Source organism: Accipiter gentilis, chromosome Z (assembly GCF_929443795.1).
Source record: "Accipiter gentilis chromosome Z, bAccGen1.1, whole genome shotgun sequence".
Lineage (NCBI taxonomy): Eukaryota > Metazoa > Chordata > Aves > Accipitriformes > Accipitridae > Astur > Astur gentilis.
Window position 1 is genome coordinate 12,671,251 of NC_064919.1, and position 22,355 is coordinate 12,693,605.

At 34.8% G+C, this 22,355-nt stretch overlaps 1 protein-coding gene across 1 annotated transcript in view; it reads left to right on the plus strand.

Annotated features, from left to right (window-relative positions):
* The window catches only part of SHOC1 (shortage in chiasmata 1), a 55,294-nt gene that overhangs the window by 13,137 nt on the left and 19,802 nt on the right, over window positions 1-22,355 (plus strand). The window contains exons 5-16 of the mRNA XM_049796124.1: window positions 917-1,079; window positions 2,981-3,083; window positions 3,778-3,934; window positions 5,259-5,366; window positions 8,859-8,988; window positions 9,832-9,926; window positions 10,954-11,196; window positions 12,364-12,816; window positions 15,137-15,262; window positions 17,262-17,438; window positions 20,106-20,213; window positions 21,964-22,151. Of these exons, the coding sequence (XP_049652081.1) occupies window positions 917-1,079; window positions 2,981-3,083; window positions 3,778-3,934; window positions 5,259-5,366; window positions 8,859-8,988; window positions 9,832-9,926; window positions 10,954-11,196; window positions 12,364-12,816; window positions 15,137-15,262; window positions 17,262-17,438; window positions 20,106-20,213; window positions 21,964-22,151 (2,051 nt within the window). The remainder of the gene's footprint in view (window positions 1-916; window positions 1,080-2,980; window positions 3,084-3,777; window positions 3,935-5,258; window positions 5,367-8,858; window positions 8,989-9,831; window positions 9,927-10,953; window positions 11,197-12,363; window positions 12,817-15,136; window positions 15,263-17,261; window positions 17,439-20,105; window positions 20,214-21,963; window positions 22,152-22,355) is intronic.

Here is a 22,355-nt window from a genome sequence, read left to right on the forward strand (position 1 = left end):
CTCCCGAGCTGTTTGTCTCATTAAACAGAGGCATTTTATAACAAGCCATGTATTTTTTAATTGATAGATTTCTTTATGGGGTTCTGCTTGTATTAGCAGCATAAAACAGTTTCAAGGAGAACATGATCAGTATCTATCATTTCCAGCCACTAGGAAGGAAAGGTGGGTTATTAAAGATAGGGATTCATCCAGGGAGTGAAAGGGAGATGTGGGAATAAGGAGGCTTCCATGCTGCTAAAAATAAAGAAGAACAAAAAAACTCCATTTCCCCTTCTATATGTATTATATATGTGTAATATGTGTGTATATATGTGTGTATGTGTATTATATTGCAAATATAAAGAATTGCATCAAATAATAGAGTTGTGATTACTGCATCAGTTCTGTCTCATGGAGAGTAGTAGTCTAAACTCAAAAGAATTAAAAATAATGTCTTTCTTGAAGTCATAATAATTTGTAACCTATATTTTTGTCTGCTTATTTTGTAAATAAATATTTTGTTACTTCAAAATTAGAGAATCTGTATTTAGGTTTAGATGTGTATGGAAAGAGTGCCTCATTTCAACATTAAAAATTGCACTGAACTGTTTCTTTGCCAAAACCTACCTCAAAAGTTCCTTTAATGTACTTTACAAGGCAAACAAGGGAATGAAAAGAAAGTACCTTTTCTTTTTAACAGGTGGTAGGTAAACAAAAGAAAAAGCCAAAGAAAACAAAAGCTTATCATGTGAACCATTGGAAGTCTAGACTTTGTTGCATTTAAAGCTTAAAAATCCTAAAATATTTAAAGTAAAAATTAGTTATTATTTTGATGACATTTATAGCATTCCAACAGTTGCTCAACAATTCTATTTATTCTGACAATTCTTATTATGTATATATTGTTTGTTAACCTTTTTTTTTCTTTTTTTTTCAGATTTATATATAGAAGAGGAACTTGTTTTTATTGATAATCTTGAAAATTTTCGTAAAAACCTGCCTACTTCATCTATACTTCTGAGTAGACTACAGTTTTTTTTAGTGAAAGATCCCCTTTTAGGTTCTGAAGGACAGAATTTGACAGAAGAGAACATTTTCAGGTATCTACAAATTGTTGTATAATATTAAACATAAATAATAGTCTGTGTGTAATGTCATTAACTTTTTAACATCTTCTGTTGTATGTTAACTTTTTAACTAATTTATATTTGCAACAGGTAAAGACTTCAGATTTTCTTCTTATGAAAAAATGAGTAGGATGAAATTTATATGCATTATTTAAGAAAACTAGATAAATGAAATTATGTCATTTGTACATTCTGTAAGTGTGCAATGTGCTCAGGATTTTAGTTTTGGAATACTGAAAAAATGTCCATCTTTAAGGGGTCTGGTCCTCCCTCAGACTGACTGATTCCCTACCAGTAAAATGGCACTAAATTTATTTGAGCCAGGATTTTACACATGCTTCTGTGTTCCTTCTTTCCCTCCTCTCGGTCACGCTGTCAATAAATCTGTGCTCTTATGCTGCTGGATTGTATTATTTCAAGTCCAAATATTATTATGTTTTTGCTCACTTTCATATTGCTAGGTTGATTGAATTTAATTGAATGATGCCTTATGTCAGGAATTTGAACAAACTGGTACATTAAACCAGTTATAAGTTTTATTCGGAATGTGCCTAATATTTTGTAAATATGTTCGTTTGTATACATACATTCATAAAGTCTGACTAAATCTTGTGCTGATTTGCTCCATGTCTGGATGACTTGTATAGCTTCCTTTGCATTTGATAGGATTGCATGATTCATAAGCAAGGCAAAGCAGATTTTAACTAATTTAACTGTACCTATTTAGTAACAGAACAGGGAGGAGTGGGGTTGTTTGCCTGTTTTTTCAAACACAAGCCCCGATCTCACAGTGAGTCTTGGACATGAGACTATGCACATGTGAATACTGTAAATATCCAGTGAAGAGAACATGATCCAAATTCTGCAATGACTTTCAGAAATAGCAGTCATAGGAGAAAAAAATGTTAGTATGAACCTTTACGGAAATAGCTCCAACCTGCTGATCTGCAGTTTACTAGCAAAGCCACCAGCCTTCTCAAGGTGGGAGTCCAAATCTCCTAGTGGACCACATTAGGAGATGCATTTAGACAGGCTTCTACTTAAGATAAAATTAAGTGAACATCCCAAGACTAGGCATAGAACAATTTATATTCTTCAGTCTAAAGTATTCCTCCACAAAAATAGTGGTGTCAGGGACCGATGAGGAAGCTATCCCCCTAAAAAGTCATTATAGATTTAGTGCCTGTGATGGCCACAGGGGGAAGCCTGATGAAAGGTTTTCTTTCTACTTGAAAAATCTTCATCCCTGTTCTGCTTGTATCCTTTCTTTACAAGAAAAGTAGTAGCCTCACCGTAAGTTTTACTTCTTGGCATTTTAAAAGTTTGTCAGTTAAACTAGGGAACATACTTCTAGTTTGCATTTTAATTAACAGTGAACACACTGCCTTCTTTTGTGCTGAATGGTTCCTGAAAATAGAAGTGAAAGGTGACAAAAGATAAATAATGTCAACATTATAGAATACGAATATATATATAAAAAATATAGAAATTTTCTATATAGCAGAAAAACTTGACATTAGAAAAAAATTAGGTCTGCAGCTTTTACAGAAAGCATTTTTTACCTAACAGGACTTATGTGTTGAAATGATGAACAATTTTAATATGGGGGTTTTTTCTGTAACTTTTTTTAAGGCAGGTCTCAATATCAGGTAGTTCTACTCTGTATATAATGTGTTATTTCTTGAAAAATAATTTCAGTTAATTACACAGGTTGGTACAGCATCCCCTAGAATTGCTGTCTTAGAAAAGCATGGATTTAGAAAAAAAACAACTTTTGCAACATATATGGCTATTAAAGCTACCACTAAGACTTTCAGTCTTAGATATGAAGTAATACAAAGAAATCACATGCTTTATTTTTTTATCTTTTAAAGGGAATGTTTGACTTTCCAAAATGAAATGGAGATGCAAGAGAGTAAAAAAGAATTGCAGGGGATTAAAGAGAACTTCTGTACCATATCTGTAAAAGATGAAGAGGTATCATCATGTTGTTTCTTACTAATCATATTAGTGATTGCTTTATGTTATGCATAAGTGTTTGTTCATCTGCAAGTCATTTTACTGAATTCTTCTCATACTTGCCAAATATTTGTAGCCTTCATATTTCCAAGGTCAGAAAACACTGGTATTATTTGTCATTTTTTAATTCCTGGGTGCTGCTGTTGGGAATCTCCACTCTGATCAGCTGTTTCTCCTGGGACCTGATGTGTTGGCAGTTTTATGTAGGTACTGTTACACTAAGAATAAAAATGAACCAGAACAGGCAGACATGACAAGTGCATGGGAAAGGGAAAGTTCCAAGACATGCTCTGGGATTTGGGGGGCCAGTTTGGCTTCTTTTTTTAAAGAAGTCAAATCTATTTTTTGCTCCATTTTTCAAAATTCTAAAACCGCAAACTTTCAATGAAATAAATGAGGATTTTGCTTGATTGGGAAGTATAATTTCAGATCCACATTTTATACTCTACTGACTCAATTTGAAATACTGTAACACTGTTTTTTTCTCTGTATTGAGCAAAGCTTCGTGTATGCTATGTAAATGACATATGACTTCTTTCTTAAAAGCTCTTAGTTTAGAGTTAAGCTATTTCAAGATTTTGAAAAAGCTTAGAATGTACAGTAACATCAAGGGAAATTTACTTACCATTCTGTTGTGATTAATATTCTTCAGGATTTCATGTTGCCTGTTGAGTTAGAATTCTGCAAACCCAGCAATAGCAGATCAGATTCTGTTAAGATTCCATCATACTTGGAACTGAAAGAGTTGTTAAATGTAGCTCCAGAAACTATGGCTGATGAAGACATGTGCAAAGAGGTGATCAAAGGTGGTGAGGGTTGATTTTCTTAATTGCTTCTTGACCTGATTTTCCTTTCATTTGCACACACTTAACACAATCTAGCTCTTTTATATTTAGTTGACTTATGAATTACATCACAGCCTATCAAATGAGAATTTCTGTGTATGAGACTACGAACTGTGCTATACCCAAATTTCTGGGTATTAGAAATGTCTCCTCAAGTAACCAAAGGGAAGTGAACTATTTGCCATTTGGTTCAATCCATGGTTGTGTTGTAATCTTGGAAACAAATGTAACATGAGCTTTGATTCATGATATCCGTCTGCCACAAATGTAATAATTCAGGGTTACATTGTCTTATCTGTAATTAATTTACTTTGAGAGACATCTTTAAGAGGGTTATATGCAATACAGTCATACTATATGAATTGCTTGTATTACATTGTAATTGCAAACAAAAGCAGATTGCTGGAGAAAAAGGGTTAAATATTTCTGTGGATAACAGGAATATTCTAAATGACAGTAGTAATTTTTTTAAAGGAATTTAAGAGAAGTTACTAAATGCTTTTGTACTACAGATAAGTACAACTTTGATGATGCTTGCTAGCTGTTGGATTGATATCTATGACATTATTTTGTGTAGTTAAAAGACAGTGCCCGAGATTTTTTTATTTTAATTAAAAAAAACAGTTTGCATTGGTTTTGGCAAACAAGTGAAGAAAACCACTTCTTTGGTGGACAGAAAGCAGCTCAAAGAAGCAAGATGCATGCTTCTGAGTGTGGAGGGTGTATGCTGAATGCTTTTTCTGATAGGGCAGCAGTTTGGAGTGATCTAGTCTCTTATTGAAGATAGGAACAAAACTTTTGAAAGTGTATATTTGACTAAGGCAGTTGCGTGTGCATTCCATGTGATACATTTAGTACATCACAACCTACAAGCCATGTTCCAAGCTGAGTGACCCAACCTCCACTGCAGAAGTTTGAGGATTTTGTACATAGATGTTAGCCCTGACTATTCTTTCCTGTTCTGTTTTATTCCTTTTTAGTAGCAAGATAATCTACATACACAAAATCCTAGTAAACTACATTTAGGCTACCTACTTGTTCCAGAAATCATATCACTGTAGTCATAAGAACTTTGAATAGTTCAGATAGTGACTATACTATATTGTAGTTTTTTTCTGTCGCACCTTTAAGGAATGAGACTGAGCATTGCTCCTATCAGCTATGGCATTTGGGGTTACTAATCATAACTGTATTTTTTCATAACAATATATTATGGACATTCAATTAAAAGATAGAAAAAAAAGGAATAAATGGTTCATTTATGGCTCCTTTTAAAATCTGTTTTCAGATCTCAAAGCAGAAATTACGTACAAAATAGAAATTTCCAAGTACTATCCCATACCACAAGAGGCTTGCTCCAGTGATAGTAGAAGTATGTTGGAATTCTGTGAGTCAGGTAGGAAAATCTACATAAATCAAGGGTTGGTATTTAAAACTAATTCTTCAAGTGATTGTCCCATATTCTGTTCTTGGGAGTACATACACCATATAGACATAAACTAAGAATGTTTGCTTTGTGTAATCTACTATTTTGTACCTGCATCATAAGCAGGTAGAAGTGCCATACTCCTTTCAAGAGTTTAAAAGCTAAACGTAATCAACTTTTTACAGTTCCTTCATGTTGCTTTTGGCTGCAAGTGGTGTCTATATCTTTTGCACTTGATTAGCTTTTTAAATTTTTTTATCTAACAACTTACCTACCCAGAGAGGGCAGAGGAAAGTCAAGGCAGATTGATTAAAATTATGGAGTCAAGGAGCACAGTTTAAAGTTTGTTAAAGTCTTATGTAAATGCTTTCAAAAGAGGGTGATAGAGGACAATCCAGGGAGAAGTACTGAGTTTATAACTTCTAAAGGTTCAAAACTCCTGTGCAGACATTTTAGTTTCCAGATGGTTCAGTAATGCTGTGTGATCAAGAAATTAAATCACGTAGTCACCAGAGCTGTTTTCCACATAAATAAACTGAAAGTATTGAATATTTGCTGATGTGTGTGTCGAATCCTGGCTTCTCCTACACGGGTATTAGGAAATCCTTTATACGTACAAACCTTTAAGAGCTTGAAAACTCAGTCAGGCATGCTGGTTACAATACATACCAATGCCAGTCAGGTTTGTTGTCTGACTGTTCAGACTAACTGTCCCACCTCGGTTAAAATTTCTTCAGGTTCCGGGTGTAACTTCTCAAAATAATGGATATTATCGCCAGCCCTACTGTTTTCATAACTTAATGTTGTCTGGCTAAGACAGGCAGAAAAATGGCTGTGCTGGTGACATTTTTCACCTTTAATTTCATGCAGAAAAGCATGCACAAAGAGTGACATTTACAAATGGATGTGATCTGGGCAGAGTGGCAATACTTGAATAAACATGTACCTTTCATCCTAATGTACATCCTGTCTTGGGAAAAGTCTATTCATTATTGCATTGAACAGTAGCAGTATTATACTCCAGTGCACGTTCACTCGATAGTTTTCCATCCAGCAGTTACTAAAATACTTAAGAAATTTTGAGTTTTCTCCAGACCAAGACCGCTCTTGTCCTAGTTTCAATATGATTTAAATTGGACCAATGGTTTTCCTCTTCAGGCTAGTAGCATAACACTCCTGATATTGTATTGTAGTGGGCTTTTGGTAGGAGCAATCGTATCAGCTCAGCGTCTGATATAAAAGCTCAAGGCAAACCCACCGTGTGTTGTCCCACCAAGACAAAGTTAAACTTAGTTTAACATCTGGAGATTATTGCCTAGCATGATTAACTGTAATCTGAATCTGGTAAGCTATCTGACTGTTCTTTACTTCTAAATCTTATGATAAGCAGGAGAAGCTTAAGTGACCTGAGCAGTTTGGGACCCTCCTCCTGTATACAGTAATAACAAGTTGGCTATGATCTTATCTAGGATATTGTCCATTCTTCTGGAGTAGATAAGCAGTCAAACCACCTTGAATTGTTTTTAAAAGGAAGTGATGGCATTAATCTTTATTGGCAGTTTGCTGGCTTAGCTCTGCCATTGAATCAGGCAAGATTCAATCACTGGGGCATAGACAGCTTCCATGTCTTTTTATTTTTTTTTTAGGATATACTCAGATCTGTAGCATAGAGATCTGCAAACCCGTACATGCACTCCTAAGACACTGTTTGCTAATGGAAGTTCCTATATTGGGTGTCAAATGTCAGCAGAGATACCCTACAGTCTTCTCCTTCTAATTAATTTTGCTATTCACAAGTTACCAGAAGTGAAATATGTTTACTTGAACTCAGAGAAGAAGTAGTCATAAAATAATGGCATTTTCAGAAAAGATTTCATTGTTTGCCTTCCTTTCCTGCTAGCTATGGGGATTGCTTATTGATAAAGGGGTTGAGGGTCAAGAGAATTCACTCACTCGTTAATGCTCTGACAAGGGGAATGGCACCCCGAGTGTAGGCAGAGTTTACCTAATGTGGTAATGCTGGTCAAAATGTTCCAGTCTCAAAGGCAAAAATAACTAGACAAGAAGAAATATGAACTGTATTGCTCAAAGAGAAATAACTGTTCTTTTTAGATATGTCAGGAATTTTTGCTGTCCTGAGATCAATTCCTGTCCTGTTCAAAGAAAAGTGCTAAATTTGTTTCTCACCACAAAAAGCAGTTTGTGAGCTGAAGTTCACAGCAGAAATTCACCGAGCTTTTTTTGTTCTAAGTAAATGGGAAAGAAATTACACTGATTGGAAGTCTGTTTCTTCCTTTTGTGACTACTTTTATTTCTTATTGGTTTAGGGGTTTTTTTTCCAATGTGTACTGTACTTTCTCTGGCTTTCTAACACTGTCCTTTATCCCTCCTGGCCTTCCTGCCTACAATCCACTTGTTAGGTTGGACAAGGAACAGCTGTAAGCAGCTGGGCAGGTGGCTGATTCATAGCCTGCTGTGGACCAGTTGGCCAAACAATGTGTTTATGGTGATTGTAGCTGCTTACTTACTTTTGGAATGAATAGGCAATTTGTTACAAGTGTTTTTCCTTATGGAGGCACTTATTTACTTACAATTTTTCTGGCTGTTAGTTTTCACAGAGCATGGGGGAACTGGTTTGTTTGGGGTTTTTTGGTGACCTCTACTTTCTAGTGAAGCTTAACGAGAAATATTACTAGAAGAGTGCCAGAGAGATGAATACCAGGGTGTGTAAACTGCCAATTTTTAAGGAATGACAACAAAATCAATGAAGCTGCAAATCCCTTAACAGGTTTGAGTAGAAACCAATAATCACTTAAAATGTCTGCATTTAATATGATTGGCAAAAAAGGATGTAAAAAGTGACTTGCAGGGGACATTTAACATGCCAGGTTTGTTTGTATACTGCTTTAAAAAAATTGTTGGTGTAATTCATTTCAGTCATCATCCCTAGAAATTACAATGAGTACTAATTCTGTTTGAAAGAGTAATTTTGTCTTTAAAATCCTTACTGTCTTTTTCTGAAGTTCCTGAGTCCATTTATGGGAATGTTACAGCCAGCACAATATTGTCTGAAGTCTCTCTACCTTCTATTTAACTTCATTTTTGTGGGAACTAAGAAGGCCAACAAGCATCAACACTTAATATCAAAACCTCAGCCATAGTACCTGGTGATTTAATCATAAAAATCATCTTACATGGGAAGAGTATGTAGCCAGCACTACATTACAAATGAGTAAAGGAATGTGATCTATACATTATTATCCCCAAACTGTCTGGAAATTAAATGTGAAGTATTTGGGTTTTATTGCTTAAATAGTGAATTTGTCCAATGAAAATATTTTGTATTTTAATCCAAGACTTCACTAGTGTAAAATTCCTAAGTATGTGTATTTCATTCACTAGTAGCTTTGTAATTTAGATTTTTTTATTTCTGTTTTGGGTCGGGTTTTATGCTATTTCTAGCTAAATGTGTTCCATATCTGAAAGAGAAAATGGAAGTACCTTTAACTCCTCCATGCAGACAACAAAGATCATGGGTTAATTTTCTGTGTACAGGACTTCAAGAAGAAGCTATTCCTCTTTCTGATAACAGGTAATGAAGACTTCGTAGTAATAAATCCTGTCATAGGCCCTTTAAATCATAAATCCTCAAAATTAGTGCAAAAATAATGTTAGACTATTTGTGAATTAGTAGTTATTCTCTGAGACAGCTGGATATATTTTGTGGTTTGCGTGAAAGAGTGAACAGACTGCATCTGTGGCTTTTCAGGGGAGCTTGAAAAAGGAAATGACAGTCACTACTGTAGACCTCTTTCTCCTGGGGGACTTAATAGCCTGAATATCCAATCACCTTTTTGGAGTAGTCAACAGTAAATATTTATGTATATAGCAAGTATGCGTGTCTGTATATGCATATGTTTCTACATATGGCAAACATCTGTTGAGCAAGTATCACCTACAAAATATCTGGAAGAGATACAGGAAGAAAGTGTTGTCTGTGTTTTGGGGATATCCCAACAATGGAATTTAAGCCTTTTCATGGTGACATAGGATCAGGATTGATTCATCCTTTTCTTCTTATCTTGTTTTTGAGACTAGCATTTTTTGCCTTGCTATCTTTCTTGCATATGGTCAAAGAATTTAAATATCCTTTTGGGGAGGGAACCACAGTTTAGTTAAAATTCTCATTCTGTGCTGCTTTACTTCATGAACCAGCCTTGATGGTTCCTCTCACTCCTTCCTGTTTGCCATGGTGTTGCATGAAGTGACCCTCTATATGGACAAGAAAAAACTATAATGAGTGAGTGAATGAATGAATGAACCGAAACTTTAGAAAGAAAGTAAATCTTTGAAAGGTAGTTTTATATAGATCAAAATTCAACAGATAATGCTGTTAAACTTCATACCTCCAAGTCTTGTTTTATTTTCTTTGTAGTATTTTGATTACAGAGCCCTCTAGGGAATACTTAGTATCTTTGGTGTGGCAATCAGAGAAGTATCAGGATAATATGAACTCTCTTTTCTTCGTTGGTAAGGATTTCTAATTGATGATCAATTTCTAATTGTTGACCAATTTCTAATTGATGTTGAAGAGTTCCATGTACCTGGACAAAATATAGTGAAAAAGAAAATGTTATATTACAGAGCACATCTTTTGAGCCACTGAAGTTTATCCAATTAATTTAATGCTTTGAAGTTTGGATTATCTGATTCTTTTAGTACATGTAAAAAGTTACAGTATGCAACATAGAAGTTGGTATGTCACGTATCCTTCTATGGAGGTAATTTGAATGAAGTAAGAGGTTTATTTCATTATGGAAATGTCAGCTCACTACTACTAATTATACTCAATAACTGGTAATTGAAATTTGGTAATCTGTTGAACTCTTTTCTGTGTGCTATTTTTCCTTAAATAATATTTCAAAATATGTATCAATCGATAGAAAAGTACTGTTAATGGGAAATAATAACTTGACAAGAGCAGAGTTCATGTTAGGTAGCAAAATACACAAAACCAAAGTAAGCTGCAGGTTGTTTCTGACTGACAGCACCAGAATACTCATTACCACCGTCCTTTTATTTTGTTTGCCGTCACTTTAAAAGTCTCAGGATTAAGCTATGTATATTGACTTGTTATGTTGTCCAATTCATTTGTACCTTAATTTATAGTTGAAAACAATGTATCATAGGCTCATTAGTATTTAAGTTCATTTTCTTTTCAGGTAAGGATTATGTTAAATCTTTGTAAGCATGACAAGTAAACCCAGAGATAATGAACAACGTCATTTGTAACTTTAGTTTTGCAGCTACACATTATTAGGTCTGAAAAAAATTTAACACCCCTCATACACTCAGTACGTAAAAAGCACACTTGCTCTGCTAACACTAACCATTTTGCTTTTAAGTCTATTAATGGACACTGAGTTACAAATGGAAGTATAAACAACAGATGCATGTACTAGGTCATCATTATTTGGGAACTTTAATTTCTAAAATGACATTCTATTTTCATGTTTCTAGTTTATTAATATTTTATGTTGATGTCTGGTTTTTGTAGTGCCTCAGACTGTTAAACTTGCTTATCAGCGTCATTCACTTACAGAACTGAAGGAAGTTCTACAAGTTGAGGTAGAAGCACCAATGCTTAGCTCACTAGAGGAGGGCTGGTGGCTTCATTTGGGTTTAAATCCATTCTCCATAAAAACTTTGGAGCAATTAAACATGGATGCCAGTAATGCAAACAGTTTGCTTCCTACAGAAGTAGAAACATTCACACAATTTACCTCGTATCAGTTAGAAGGTAAGTATCTTCTTTTAAAAAAAAAAAAAAAGTGATAAAAAGGCAAAGATAGGTACTTTAACAGAGAATGACACAGTGACAGTTATATACCTCCAGTTATATACCTCCAAGAAGAAAGGGAACGGAAGATTTATTATTCTCAAGAGCAAAATGTTTTATGGCAATATGAAGTAGCAACACTACTACAATTAAGGTGTACTTTCACAAGCTTAGAATGAACTGTAGGAACAGAAGTGTTTAACTTCAAAAAGTTACCTTTTCTATTAATGTGCAGATGAAAAGTAGCCTCCACCAGCCATACTATTTTTTAATAAAATAGTTTCATACAGGAGCATTTCTTAACAAATAGTAATTTTGCATTGGAATATGTTAATAAAGCAGCTATTTGTATAGTCCTATCTGCAGAAGGTCAGTGGGGAGAGTATGTTACAGTGAAAATTCTTTATTTTGTAATGCTATTCAGAGGGGTTTTTTATGCTGGCTATGGTTTCAGGTGTGAACCACTCAAACTTTAGAATTTCTCATGGACCATTATGCATACTTACAATCAAACCTTAACAGAAAATGCAAAAAGTTATTTAGATTTTATTATGTAACTGTGGCCTGACTGCAAGGTACCAATTATGGTTGTAGAGCTCTAAGGACTGGCAGTAACATGATATGTTGTGAAACAGATAGGCACAGCTCATGAAAGAACATTTCTACTTAACTGCCTTTTACATATCATGAAGTGTTTAGCTACTGTGTATAACATGGATGTTCAGCAGCAATGCAAAAAATTGCAGTTCTAGTGAAGCACATCTTTAGGGGGAGCTAATTGCATGCTTTACTTCTTTTTTTTCCTCTAAAAAAAAATCTGTTAATCTTTTAATCTTTCTTCCTAATAAAATGTGTTGCATCCCACTTCCAATCTAACACCAGTCAGCATGAGGCAGATGGTAAAAACTTCTCCTAACAGAGAAAAATTCATGGCCTTCTGTTTCTCAACATCGTACATTTTTACTTAGGACTAATGAGTACAAATTTTCTAAAAGTGGATTCTAATGATCTGGGAAGGCAGAAAGAAGAAATAAAAAATGCTTTCTCTATAATTATCCAAAGTAGTTAACTCCGAGAAAGAAAAGAAAAAATCTATGTTGCAGCAAAGAAATTAATTTTTGTTTTTAGGATGGCTTGAAGAGAAGAATTCCTTGAGAAACCAGGATCTGCTTTCTGCTGAAAAACATCAGTCAGACAAAGTAATTAATCTTTACATGTCACCACAGACTCAAAGTCAGTACTTTGCCCTGCATACGAGTCCTGCATCATCTGCCAAAATTCACAATAAAAATACATCTGTGGAAGAGCTTACTGGAGGAAGCATAAAAAAGAATAAGGTAGAAGAGGCAATTTATTTCTTAAACCAAGAGGAGAAAACCCCCAAATCATCTGAATCAATCAGCTGTAAAGATGTGTCTTCTAAACAAGACAACTCATCCAGTGGTCAAAAATCTGCATCATTTGCACTTGATACAAAATGGTACAACGATGATTCTGATCTGAGCAACTTTATCATGCTGAGATCTAAATGTACACTCATCCAAAGAGAGGAAAAAAATTATGTAGGTAGTCCTGAAAAAGGTATGTGAACCAGTTTATTCTGCCGTTTTTCCAGGTTTAATTCTGCTCTCTTATACCAGTTACAACAGATGCTAGTTCATGCTAGTGTATTTATGGGGAGAAAAATCCTTTGAAGTCAATGGTAACATTTATATGATCTTTGATGTACCTGAATTTTCTTTTGTTTTTTCCTTTGGATATCTTAGGGGATTTTTTTGTTTGTTTTGGTTGGGTGGGTGCTTTGGGTTTGGGTTTGGGTGGGGGTTTTTTTGTGGTGGTAGAAGTGTTTTTTAATAAAATAAATACATAAGTTTATTCCTATTCTGACAAAGTAACTCTAAATGGTACTTACTCCAGAAGATTTCTTCTGTCCATATGTTCTCTTTGGAGAAATACTAGTTATCAGTTGTAGTTATCAAATTAATTGTAGTTCTCAATTAGTAATTATCAATACTCTTACTTTTGTAGAACCAACATAGCCTAGACAATGAACAAGAGTTAAAGTTTTTCTCTGGAAAGAAGCATTTGAGCCAGTTACCTTGATGCAAACCCCATCAAACAATGAGGCCGAATATGTCTTAGAGAAAACAGAAAGTTTTTCGTAGCCCTGTTCTTGTTGATGACAAAGCTTATGAAAGAATCTCAGGCTAGACATTGAACATTGCAGATATACAAAATAGCAGAGAGGAAAAAGAAGTAGAAGAAAATCCTTATTTGTTTTAAAAAAGAAGTATTTGTGACACAAAATATCGGGAGACATATTTCCAGATTCACTTTTCAGGATAAAGTTGTATTAAAAAAGAATATTTGTTATTTTTGGGGCTTGTATGGCAGAACTCCGGCAATAACTTTTATCTGTGTTTCAGTCGTATCTCCCAGCACAAAAAAAAAAAAAAAAAAAAAAAGGGTTAAAATTGTTACATAAAAGCTTTCAGCAATAATTCCTATAGAAAAGAATTGGGATATTTATATAATTGCAAGCTTATGTAATCTCGTGGAAGAAATTATTTCTTGGTAAAATTCATCTGTTACTGACACTGGTAGATATGCATGCATAAAACCCTTCCACGGCCTCAGAGAGCAACAAGCCCAATTTTAGAAGTAGCTCAAGGTACCTGAACTGAAGTTTTATGCCACCATCTAGTGAACTCTGACTAGAATTGCAGCTCCTAACAACAAATCCAAATGTATTGAAAGACAAGCTGTGCTACATTTAATAGGCTTGTGGAGGTTTAAGTAAGTCAAATGCAGTTTTGAATATGTTTACAGGTAGACCCCCCCCATGCTGCAGATCGGTTTTGTCTGATATATAGACAACCCACTGAACCGCATAGGTCATTCTAAATTTAACTGAAAATAAGAAATGCCAGCACTGCTTGTAGGAATCTTTCTCTATTGTCTTTGTTGTTTGGCTTATTTTTTAAAGATGTCATTGTGTATAATATTTAGTTCAGAAAATACAGAGGAGGGAAGTGGTAGAAACAGTTCATTGATCCAATTTTGAACCCAGTTATAGCTTTTCAAAATCAGGAAGGGTTTTTTTTAACTTAACTAGTAAAAAACCTGGTTTTTTCTTTTCTTTCTGTCTCTGATTGATCAGTTTGCTTTCTGAGGAAACTGACATTCATAACTAAAAAAAATCAGCAATATTTAGGAGACACCTATTCAGCCAGAACCCCTCTCAGAAATAAAGAGGTAGAGCTGCCAAAGGAAGCTTTGTGGGCAGAAGCTGTAGATCATGCATTGGCATTTATAAAGAAGAAGGATAAGAGAGTTGGAAATACTAAGAATTAGCAAAAGGTAGCTATAAGACAAGAGAAAAAGTTATTTTCAATAAATTTTTTTTTTTTTTTCTGCCATTTGCAGTTTCCATGTTCTTTCTGGGTCACTGACAGTACCGAGCCTTTTCTACTCACACTCACTGAGATATTTTTTCATAGTTTGAGCTCCTTATAGTCAACAACATCTTTCCGCTCATACATGTTTTTTCTCCATATAAAGACATATGAGCTTTCCTATGGTGCTATATTATAGAGCTATAGTACCTCCTTAATTTTCCCAGCTCTGTATTTCTGCCCTAAGGAAGAGGAACCTGGTAATGCCTGACTTCTTGGGCTGTGAAGGACCTCATCTCTCTCTGTGTCTCGACGGTTTTTCCGTACTATATGAGCCCATGAGAACAATAAAGAAGTTCATGAAAGGAAAATGTATGTGCCATAGAAGCTACTTAATTTGAAAATATTTCTGCATGTAGAGTCATTTACAGAACAGTTTTCTTATTCATTGATCTGTTTTTGTGATGTTTGTATCTAAAATGTTCACTCATGGTTTAATAATTTAGTGCTACAACCTGAAGAACAGCATATGCATGTTCACAAAGAGGACAGTTCTGTTTGTGAGACTCTGAGAAAAAATGAAAAAGAACAAGAGAGTGAGGACAGTGTCACAGTCAATATTCAAGCATCAGGTATACTATTTTTGCATATGCTTTTTTATATATAACTTTGCAATATAATTTTATATTAAATAGTACTACTTAGACAAATATGGAAATTATTAGGCTTAGTCTCTCCTCCTTGTGACTGAAAATATTCCAAATAGATGGATATTTATTTTGACACGGGTGTGAGAGCAGGCCATGGAATTCTGTTTTAAGACTAAAGCCAATTGCATGCAAACTAAAAAGTACAGACTTTGAGTTATGTCTGATCTAAATCAGCAGACATGGAATCTCTTCGTGCCAATCAGTACCCTCAAATTATTATTCTGCATTTTTTTCTCTGACAGAGTAAATGAGAGAATTGGGGGCAGAAGGGATTGCCAGTCATTTTGGTAGGAAATGTCTTTAACACAAGTATTCTTTCATACATGATTGAGTGTTACCCTGTGAACTCTTGCTGTTGTACTTTTCAACACATTCTATCAAAGAACATGCACTGACAACAATTTTGTTATGCAGTAGAAATGGTGGAGAAGAACCTGGAAGATATTTATCCAAGATATTTTACAGCCTCAAATCAAGCACACCCAGTGCTAGAAAGTTGTGCTAGCAAGTTGTAGGTCTAAAGCAGATTGGTTTGGGTTTCTATGGAAATGCATTCACTCCAACCATGTGCCTAGTGGGAGTCTCTTCCACAGAACCAGTGAAAGAGCAGAGCAGTTATTTTCATCTGTTCCCATCTGAGATGAGAATCACATAATAGCTATAAGCTTATTTTTAATTTTTTAAAAATAAATTTTGAAGTAAGACTCTTTTAATGCAACTGGGAAAAAAAATTAAAGCTTTTCTGCAGTAAAAATAAAAACTATCATTTTGTAAAGGTAGTGTTTGTTGGGACTGAATGTACTGCTATTGTCCTTGAAATAAAGTGTGTTTCACCATGGTGGTCTTGCACATGAAAGAAAGGAATCTTTCTCAAAACCAAGCTATAGCCAAAACAGAGATTAGAAAGATTCACACAAGAATTTTACTTAATAGTGGAACATTGAAGATGCATGATTAGAAATACACCTTAGAAAGAAAATGATACATTAATATAGGAATGCCCATATGAAATTATACAAGGGGCATCCAAAATACTGTAGCATCAGACTTATTTCCTTGCAGGCTGAAAAACTGGACATAGTAAAATAACTATTTTTAGAATGCATAAAATTTTGAAGTTATTAATTGCTCTTATGAAGTAGTGCATTGACCAAGTGAAGTTGTCAACTGCTAGTCAAATAATTTGTGCAGATCAGTTGAAAATATTTTTGAAAAGTAAATCTTTGAAAATGAAGAATCACACAGTTCTGATCATGTTGATATGATCAACTCAACTATAATTTTAAAAAATGGGTATGGAAGAGTTTCACCTTCTTACCTGAGGAAAAGGACAGCCCTTTCAATTCATTCAGCAATTGACAGCTCTGTCATGGTTGCTAATAGCAAGCAATTCAGTTGTAATTAGGAAAGAATCTTGAAACAGCCACCCTGAAGCAATTAAGAACTGTTAGTATGAAAACACAAAGAGACTAACAGATTGGCTTGTTTAGCCTTGCTAGACAAAGATATTAGAAGTTAAATATGAGGGAAGGAGAAAGGCTGTTTAAGTTGAAGTTATAGTAACAAGTAGACATAAAGGGACTAGGTCTAAGTTTAGACTACAAAGTAGAAGAAGGCTGTAGACAATGGAATAATAGTGCAATCTTAGTGGGAATCACAGGAGTAGAAAATCTTAACTTTTCATCATGGAGTTTGATCACTTATGAAATGCATGGAATAAGATGGTTGCCTGCTGTGAGGATCAGCTTAATTCTACCACCCAGGAGGCTCCGGTGCGAGCAACTGTTTTTCTATTAATGTTAAAGCTTTCATGAAGAAGTCAGTGTTGTTTGTGTTTTACTAGGTCTTTTCAATATTCTTGAGCAGTAGTAGTATATGAAACCAAACTTTATTATTATGTTTTGTTTATCGTGCAATCCAGAAAGCCAATGCCAGGCATACTGCCTCTTGGAAGAAGCAGCCACTCCTGTTCTACAAGATTTGACAGATCTGGGTGTACTTGCTTCTGTAAACTGGAGCTTTGACAGCATTAAATGTGATCATACAAGGTTTTTCTTAAAACAGCAGGAGAAAGTGATAAGTGATCTTTTTAAAGAAGGTACAGCTTTTTTAAAAAAAATTTTTTCCTCTTTAATACTAATACTGGTTTAATTGGTGACACACAGTTCAAGATATTTGATAAATTAATGATAAAACTTTTGGCTGTTTATCTTGTAGAGTTACAGTAATTTATTTCCTCTTTTATTTCCAAAATAATATCTCCTAGTTCTTCAACATTACATTTATTAACCTGAATATTGTAATACAAAAAGTATTCTAACTGAATTTCATTTTAAAATATTTTAGACATGCTTCAGAAATGTTGCTTCTAGATCAAGCGATGTTTAAATTATTTTTTTGCTTTTATTGTTTTTTTCCTTTTAGCAGCTATTGTTTGTCACACCTGCATGATGAAAAATGCTAAGCCTATGTTAGAAATTAGGAGGAAAAAAATCCATATTAATTTGGTTTCTTTCTGACTTAATTTCTTGCCTATGTGGCATGTGAAAACCCTATAAAACCAGAAAAAGGAAACCAAAAGCCAGCAAAATCAGTGACCCCTTACGAAGATTTTGGCTATAGATAAAGAGAGGGCCAGGAAAACCTCACAGCAAAATACAAACTGTGTTTGAGGAAGATTTAGAAAGACATTGGGTATTTTTAATTATTTTTTGAGTTGTACTGCTCATAGTTGAGAACTAATTGTAAGGATGACATAGCAGGCTGCCTGCTACTGCCAAGTTTTTATATTATGTTACAAGTTATGTGATAAACTTTAGCTATCTCAACTTTGTTGCTTTCTGTGCTGAATGTATTTTCTCAAAGTAAAACTAATGATAATGAAATTGCAAATGAGAAAGAAGGCAAACAAAAAAAAATAATTTAGTGGTCTCTGCAGAATGACAGCCTGCGATCTGTAGAATTACCATGTTAAAATTGTCGGCAGCAGGCTTCTTTTAATTTGAGGGAGCCTACAAAAAAAGCAAACACCATCTTCACAGACATGAGGGAGAAACGCAGTATCGATATCTGTATGAGTGAATCACAGAAAGAAAAACATTGCTGAGAAAAGTATACAGAGAACTAGTACTGCTTCTCAAGATCAAGGAAAAAGTATGTAGAAGTCTTCATTTTAATTCAAGTTTAATTTAAGAAAACTTATATCCTTTCAAATGCAGTTTACATGCTATACAAAGATAGCCTAAAGTAGGAGCTGTGCCGAGTGGCGTACTTATTCAAGCTTCAGGGCCCTCTTTGGCTTGTGGATTAGCTGTGCAGTATATTACCGATTGCTAAAATTACAGCAATGAAATCAATTAAAATGTTTCATGGCTGAAATACTGATGAAGCAAATGGTCATCTATTGGACCTTCCTTTTGAGGGCAAGTGTTTTCTGAGGAATGGATAGCATTTACCCATCCCTCATTATACAAAAGCAACTGTTGTTGAACACAAAATTGACCAATGAAAAAGGTGGGTCTTTGGACTACAGCTCAAGGAAAGCAGTAAAAACTTTTTGTTCTTGGTTTAAAATACCAAAAAAAGTCAGGTTGATTTAGCTACTGTTGTCTGCACTGAAGACGCAGAAGACTGCAAGGGAGGTCTTGCATTTTGTCCCCAAACTAAAGAAGCAGAAGGAGATAAGAATTCTCTTGCTGGAAGGTCCATAGAAATGAAGAAGATTCTAACATACCCAATCCATTCCTAATTAATATTTCTCTAACTCTATAGGAGATTCCAAAACTTCCCTGGTAACTTACTTCACTCTTCTATTGCCTTGCTGGTTTTAAATAGTTTCACAATATCCAATCTCATTCCACTTTACTGTTCAGTTCTGTTCAGTCAAGTCCTTGAAGATTTGTTCAAAATGGGTACATAATATAGAATAAGTAGCCTATAAACTTTTTTAGTTACTCTGTGGGTCCAAGAAGAAGCAGGTGTCCTCCAGATTTACCTTCTCAAAGAAGGTTAAGATTGTCATCAGGAGAGACTTATTAGGTAGGGGAAGGTAATATCAGAAGTTAAGACACTACATGGATCAGTATTGGAAGACAATAGGAATTCTTCTTAAGGTATGTGTGAAGATTAGCTGCGTCCAAATCATTTGCCTTAAAGAATGTGGCTTTTATAGTCTAAAATTTGTTGAAAAAGTTCTGGGAAAAGCTCAATTTGAGGTTATCACTGCTTTAAAGTTTCTTATTGATTAGTGGATAATCTGCTGTTTTGATTTCTTAGAAAGAGTTCTGAAATGTTTGGAAAATGGGTTAGATGGAGTTACAGAGCTGTTCAATAATTTAGTGATTTGACTAGTCAGATGAGGAAATAGTAATGTGAACAGCTGAGCTTCTATGGTGGCCCAAAAGATGGGAAATTTATCAGTTTCCATGTATATTTAAAGATTGCCCTACTAAAATCAGTAAGGCAGTGTGGGTTTAATGGCACACCTAGGGGAACTGTTACCACCTCCTCCCACAAGCACCACCTATCCCTACACACCTTTCAAAAACACTTCCCTGTGTGACACTTGCTCTGGGTCAGGTGACATGGGAAAAGTCATGCTATATCATAAATTATTTGCCACCAGATCTAACCTTTCAAGACTATGTCTGTTTAAGTGTGTTTAATGAAAATTCTGAGATACCAGAATCTTTTAAATTGATTACATATATATAGCGTGATTTCTGAAATTTTATACAGACCACACCTGTGTCTTGTATTTGTAAAGGTAAAATAGATGAGAAGGAGAACATGCTGTTCAGACATGCTGCTCTGCTGCACCTGCTGGTGACAGTTCGAGATCGTCTATTAACATGTGGCTTGGACACAGCACTAGGTTGGTTTTTAGTAGTAAATAATGATACCCAGACACCCAGTGCTTTGTGTGTATTCTGCAGTCTGTCTTTCATGTTTATAGGCTGTGATTCTTTGCCATCAGTATAGCTTCAATATGATATTCAACCCTCTTTGCTTCCTTATTTCTGTTCCATCATTACAAATGAATTCACTGTGGATTGTACTTTGGTAGTGTATGTGCTCAGTTCATGACTAATACACCACTGTTCATATTATTACATGGACTTGCCTGAGAAACATTCACACCAACTTCCCCATATATAATGTGTTGTCTTGTATCTCAGAATGACAAATTTTCATTGGAATCTCTGTGTGGAAGCTGAGAAACATGAAAAAATGGCAGGTCCTTTGCTGTTTACAGTCCACCTTCTGTGAGTGTGGAACGCTTCCACCTAAAAATATTCTTAGGCTCCTTGGAAATGAGGTACCTAAAACTGAGGGCATTTTAAGCAAAATCTGAAATATTATCTAACATATCATGAGGCAAGGAATTTGAAGTTACAGTCCAAGTCTTAGCACTGGACTCACACAGAAGCTTTTTCTGAGCTTTTCTGGTCTTATCCTATTCAGATTTAGAATATGAAAATTTGTTGTAACCCAGTTTTATGCCTGAAATGACAATGCTGTGCTTGTCAAGTTCCCATAGTTGTGTATTGTGAATTTTCAGATAAATCTATTGGAATAGATTCATAAGGAGCTGAAGTCAGCTTTTATGAATGCTCTGGGACAGTCAGACTCCCTCTGTCTTTATAGGAGTTAAGGTGGTTCAGAGCACCTAACTTCAGTCACTCTGAATTATCCCTTGATGGAAGGTGTTTCCTTAAAATTGATGTAAAATGGAAGACATCTGCCATAAACTGAACTATAGGGAAAATAAATTATTTGTATTCAGTTAAATATTTCTAGCAATAAAAGAGTAGGAAGAAAAATACAGAATGAATTTATAAGTAGAATCCTAAGTAGAATTATTTTCTACAATTACTATAAACAATGTAGGAGGATGGGAGGGAGACAAATGAGTTCTTCTTCCTCCTCTGTTCTATTGTGGCAGAAGCACTCCTAGATGATATTTCAGTATTACACAGCACCTGTCCTTCCAGATCCCGCAACACCTCACAAAGGAAATTGCACAAGTAAAAAAAATCTGAAAAAAACTTAGAAAATTAAGCCAGATACTAAGTAGGCCCTGTAGTCTTCACTATTGTTGTGATGTTGTGCTGTGCTGTGTGATCCATCACATGGTTATCTTAGATGTATTTTTTCTTAATACCTTTTCAAATAACCCTGGCATTGTTCATGTTACGTACAAAAGGCATCATAGTTGAGAAATAGTTGTGATAATATGAAGAGTGGTGAAAACACAGGACAAGTAAAGCTTTGGACAGTGGGAATACAAATAAAGTTGTTATTTGGTATAAACCATATAAACTAGTTAAATAAAACAGTGCTGCTGGCTGGTATTTGCAGCTATAGAATGCAACATTCTATAATTCTAGCTGGAGTCATATAGCAGATACTACAGGAGGTATAGCAGTTTTATAAAGTTTTGTATACCACTTATGTACCTGATAAGTAGTAATAGTATCCTTCCATATTGGTGAGCCATTAAATTTTCATCTTTTTGTGCAAGATACCTTCACAGAAATTTTAAATTTATGTGTAGATTGAACACAAATCTTGGCAATTATTTTTGGTCACTGCAATTACTTCTGTTGTTGCTATGTTAACAGGTTATTTGTCCAAGGCAAAGGATATCTATAAAAACATCTTGGAATCCTGTTTGAATAATATATGGAGGCAGCTGAAGATTGTACAGTACAGCAGCCAGAAAAAGCAAGAAACAAATCCCAAAATAACAGAGCTGCAGTGTCAAATGTTAAATTGGATGCAAAGTTGTGGAGACAAACACAATGTTAAGGTTAACAACGTAAACAATTTCTCTAAGCAGACAAAACTGCTCCAAACTATGTGAATAATTATAAAACCGTCTTTCAACAAGGGTTGATTTATGGAAGAAAGTCTTATAATTACCTTTCCAACTCACAGTATCTGTTATGTAAGGGTAACATACAGTTTAAGACCTCCATCAGGAGCAGTGCAGGTTTCTGTTTGATGAAATCTC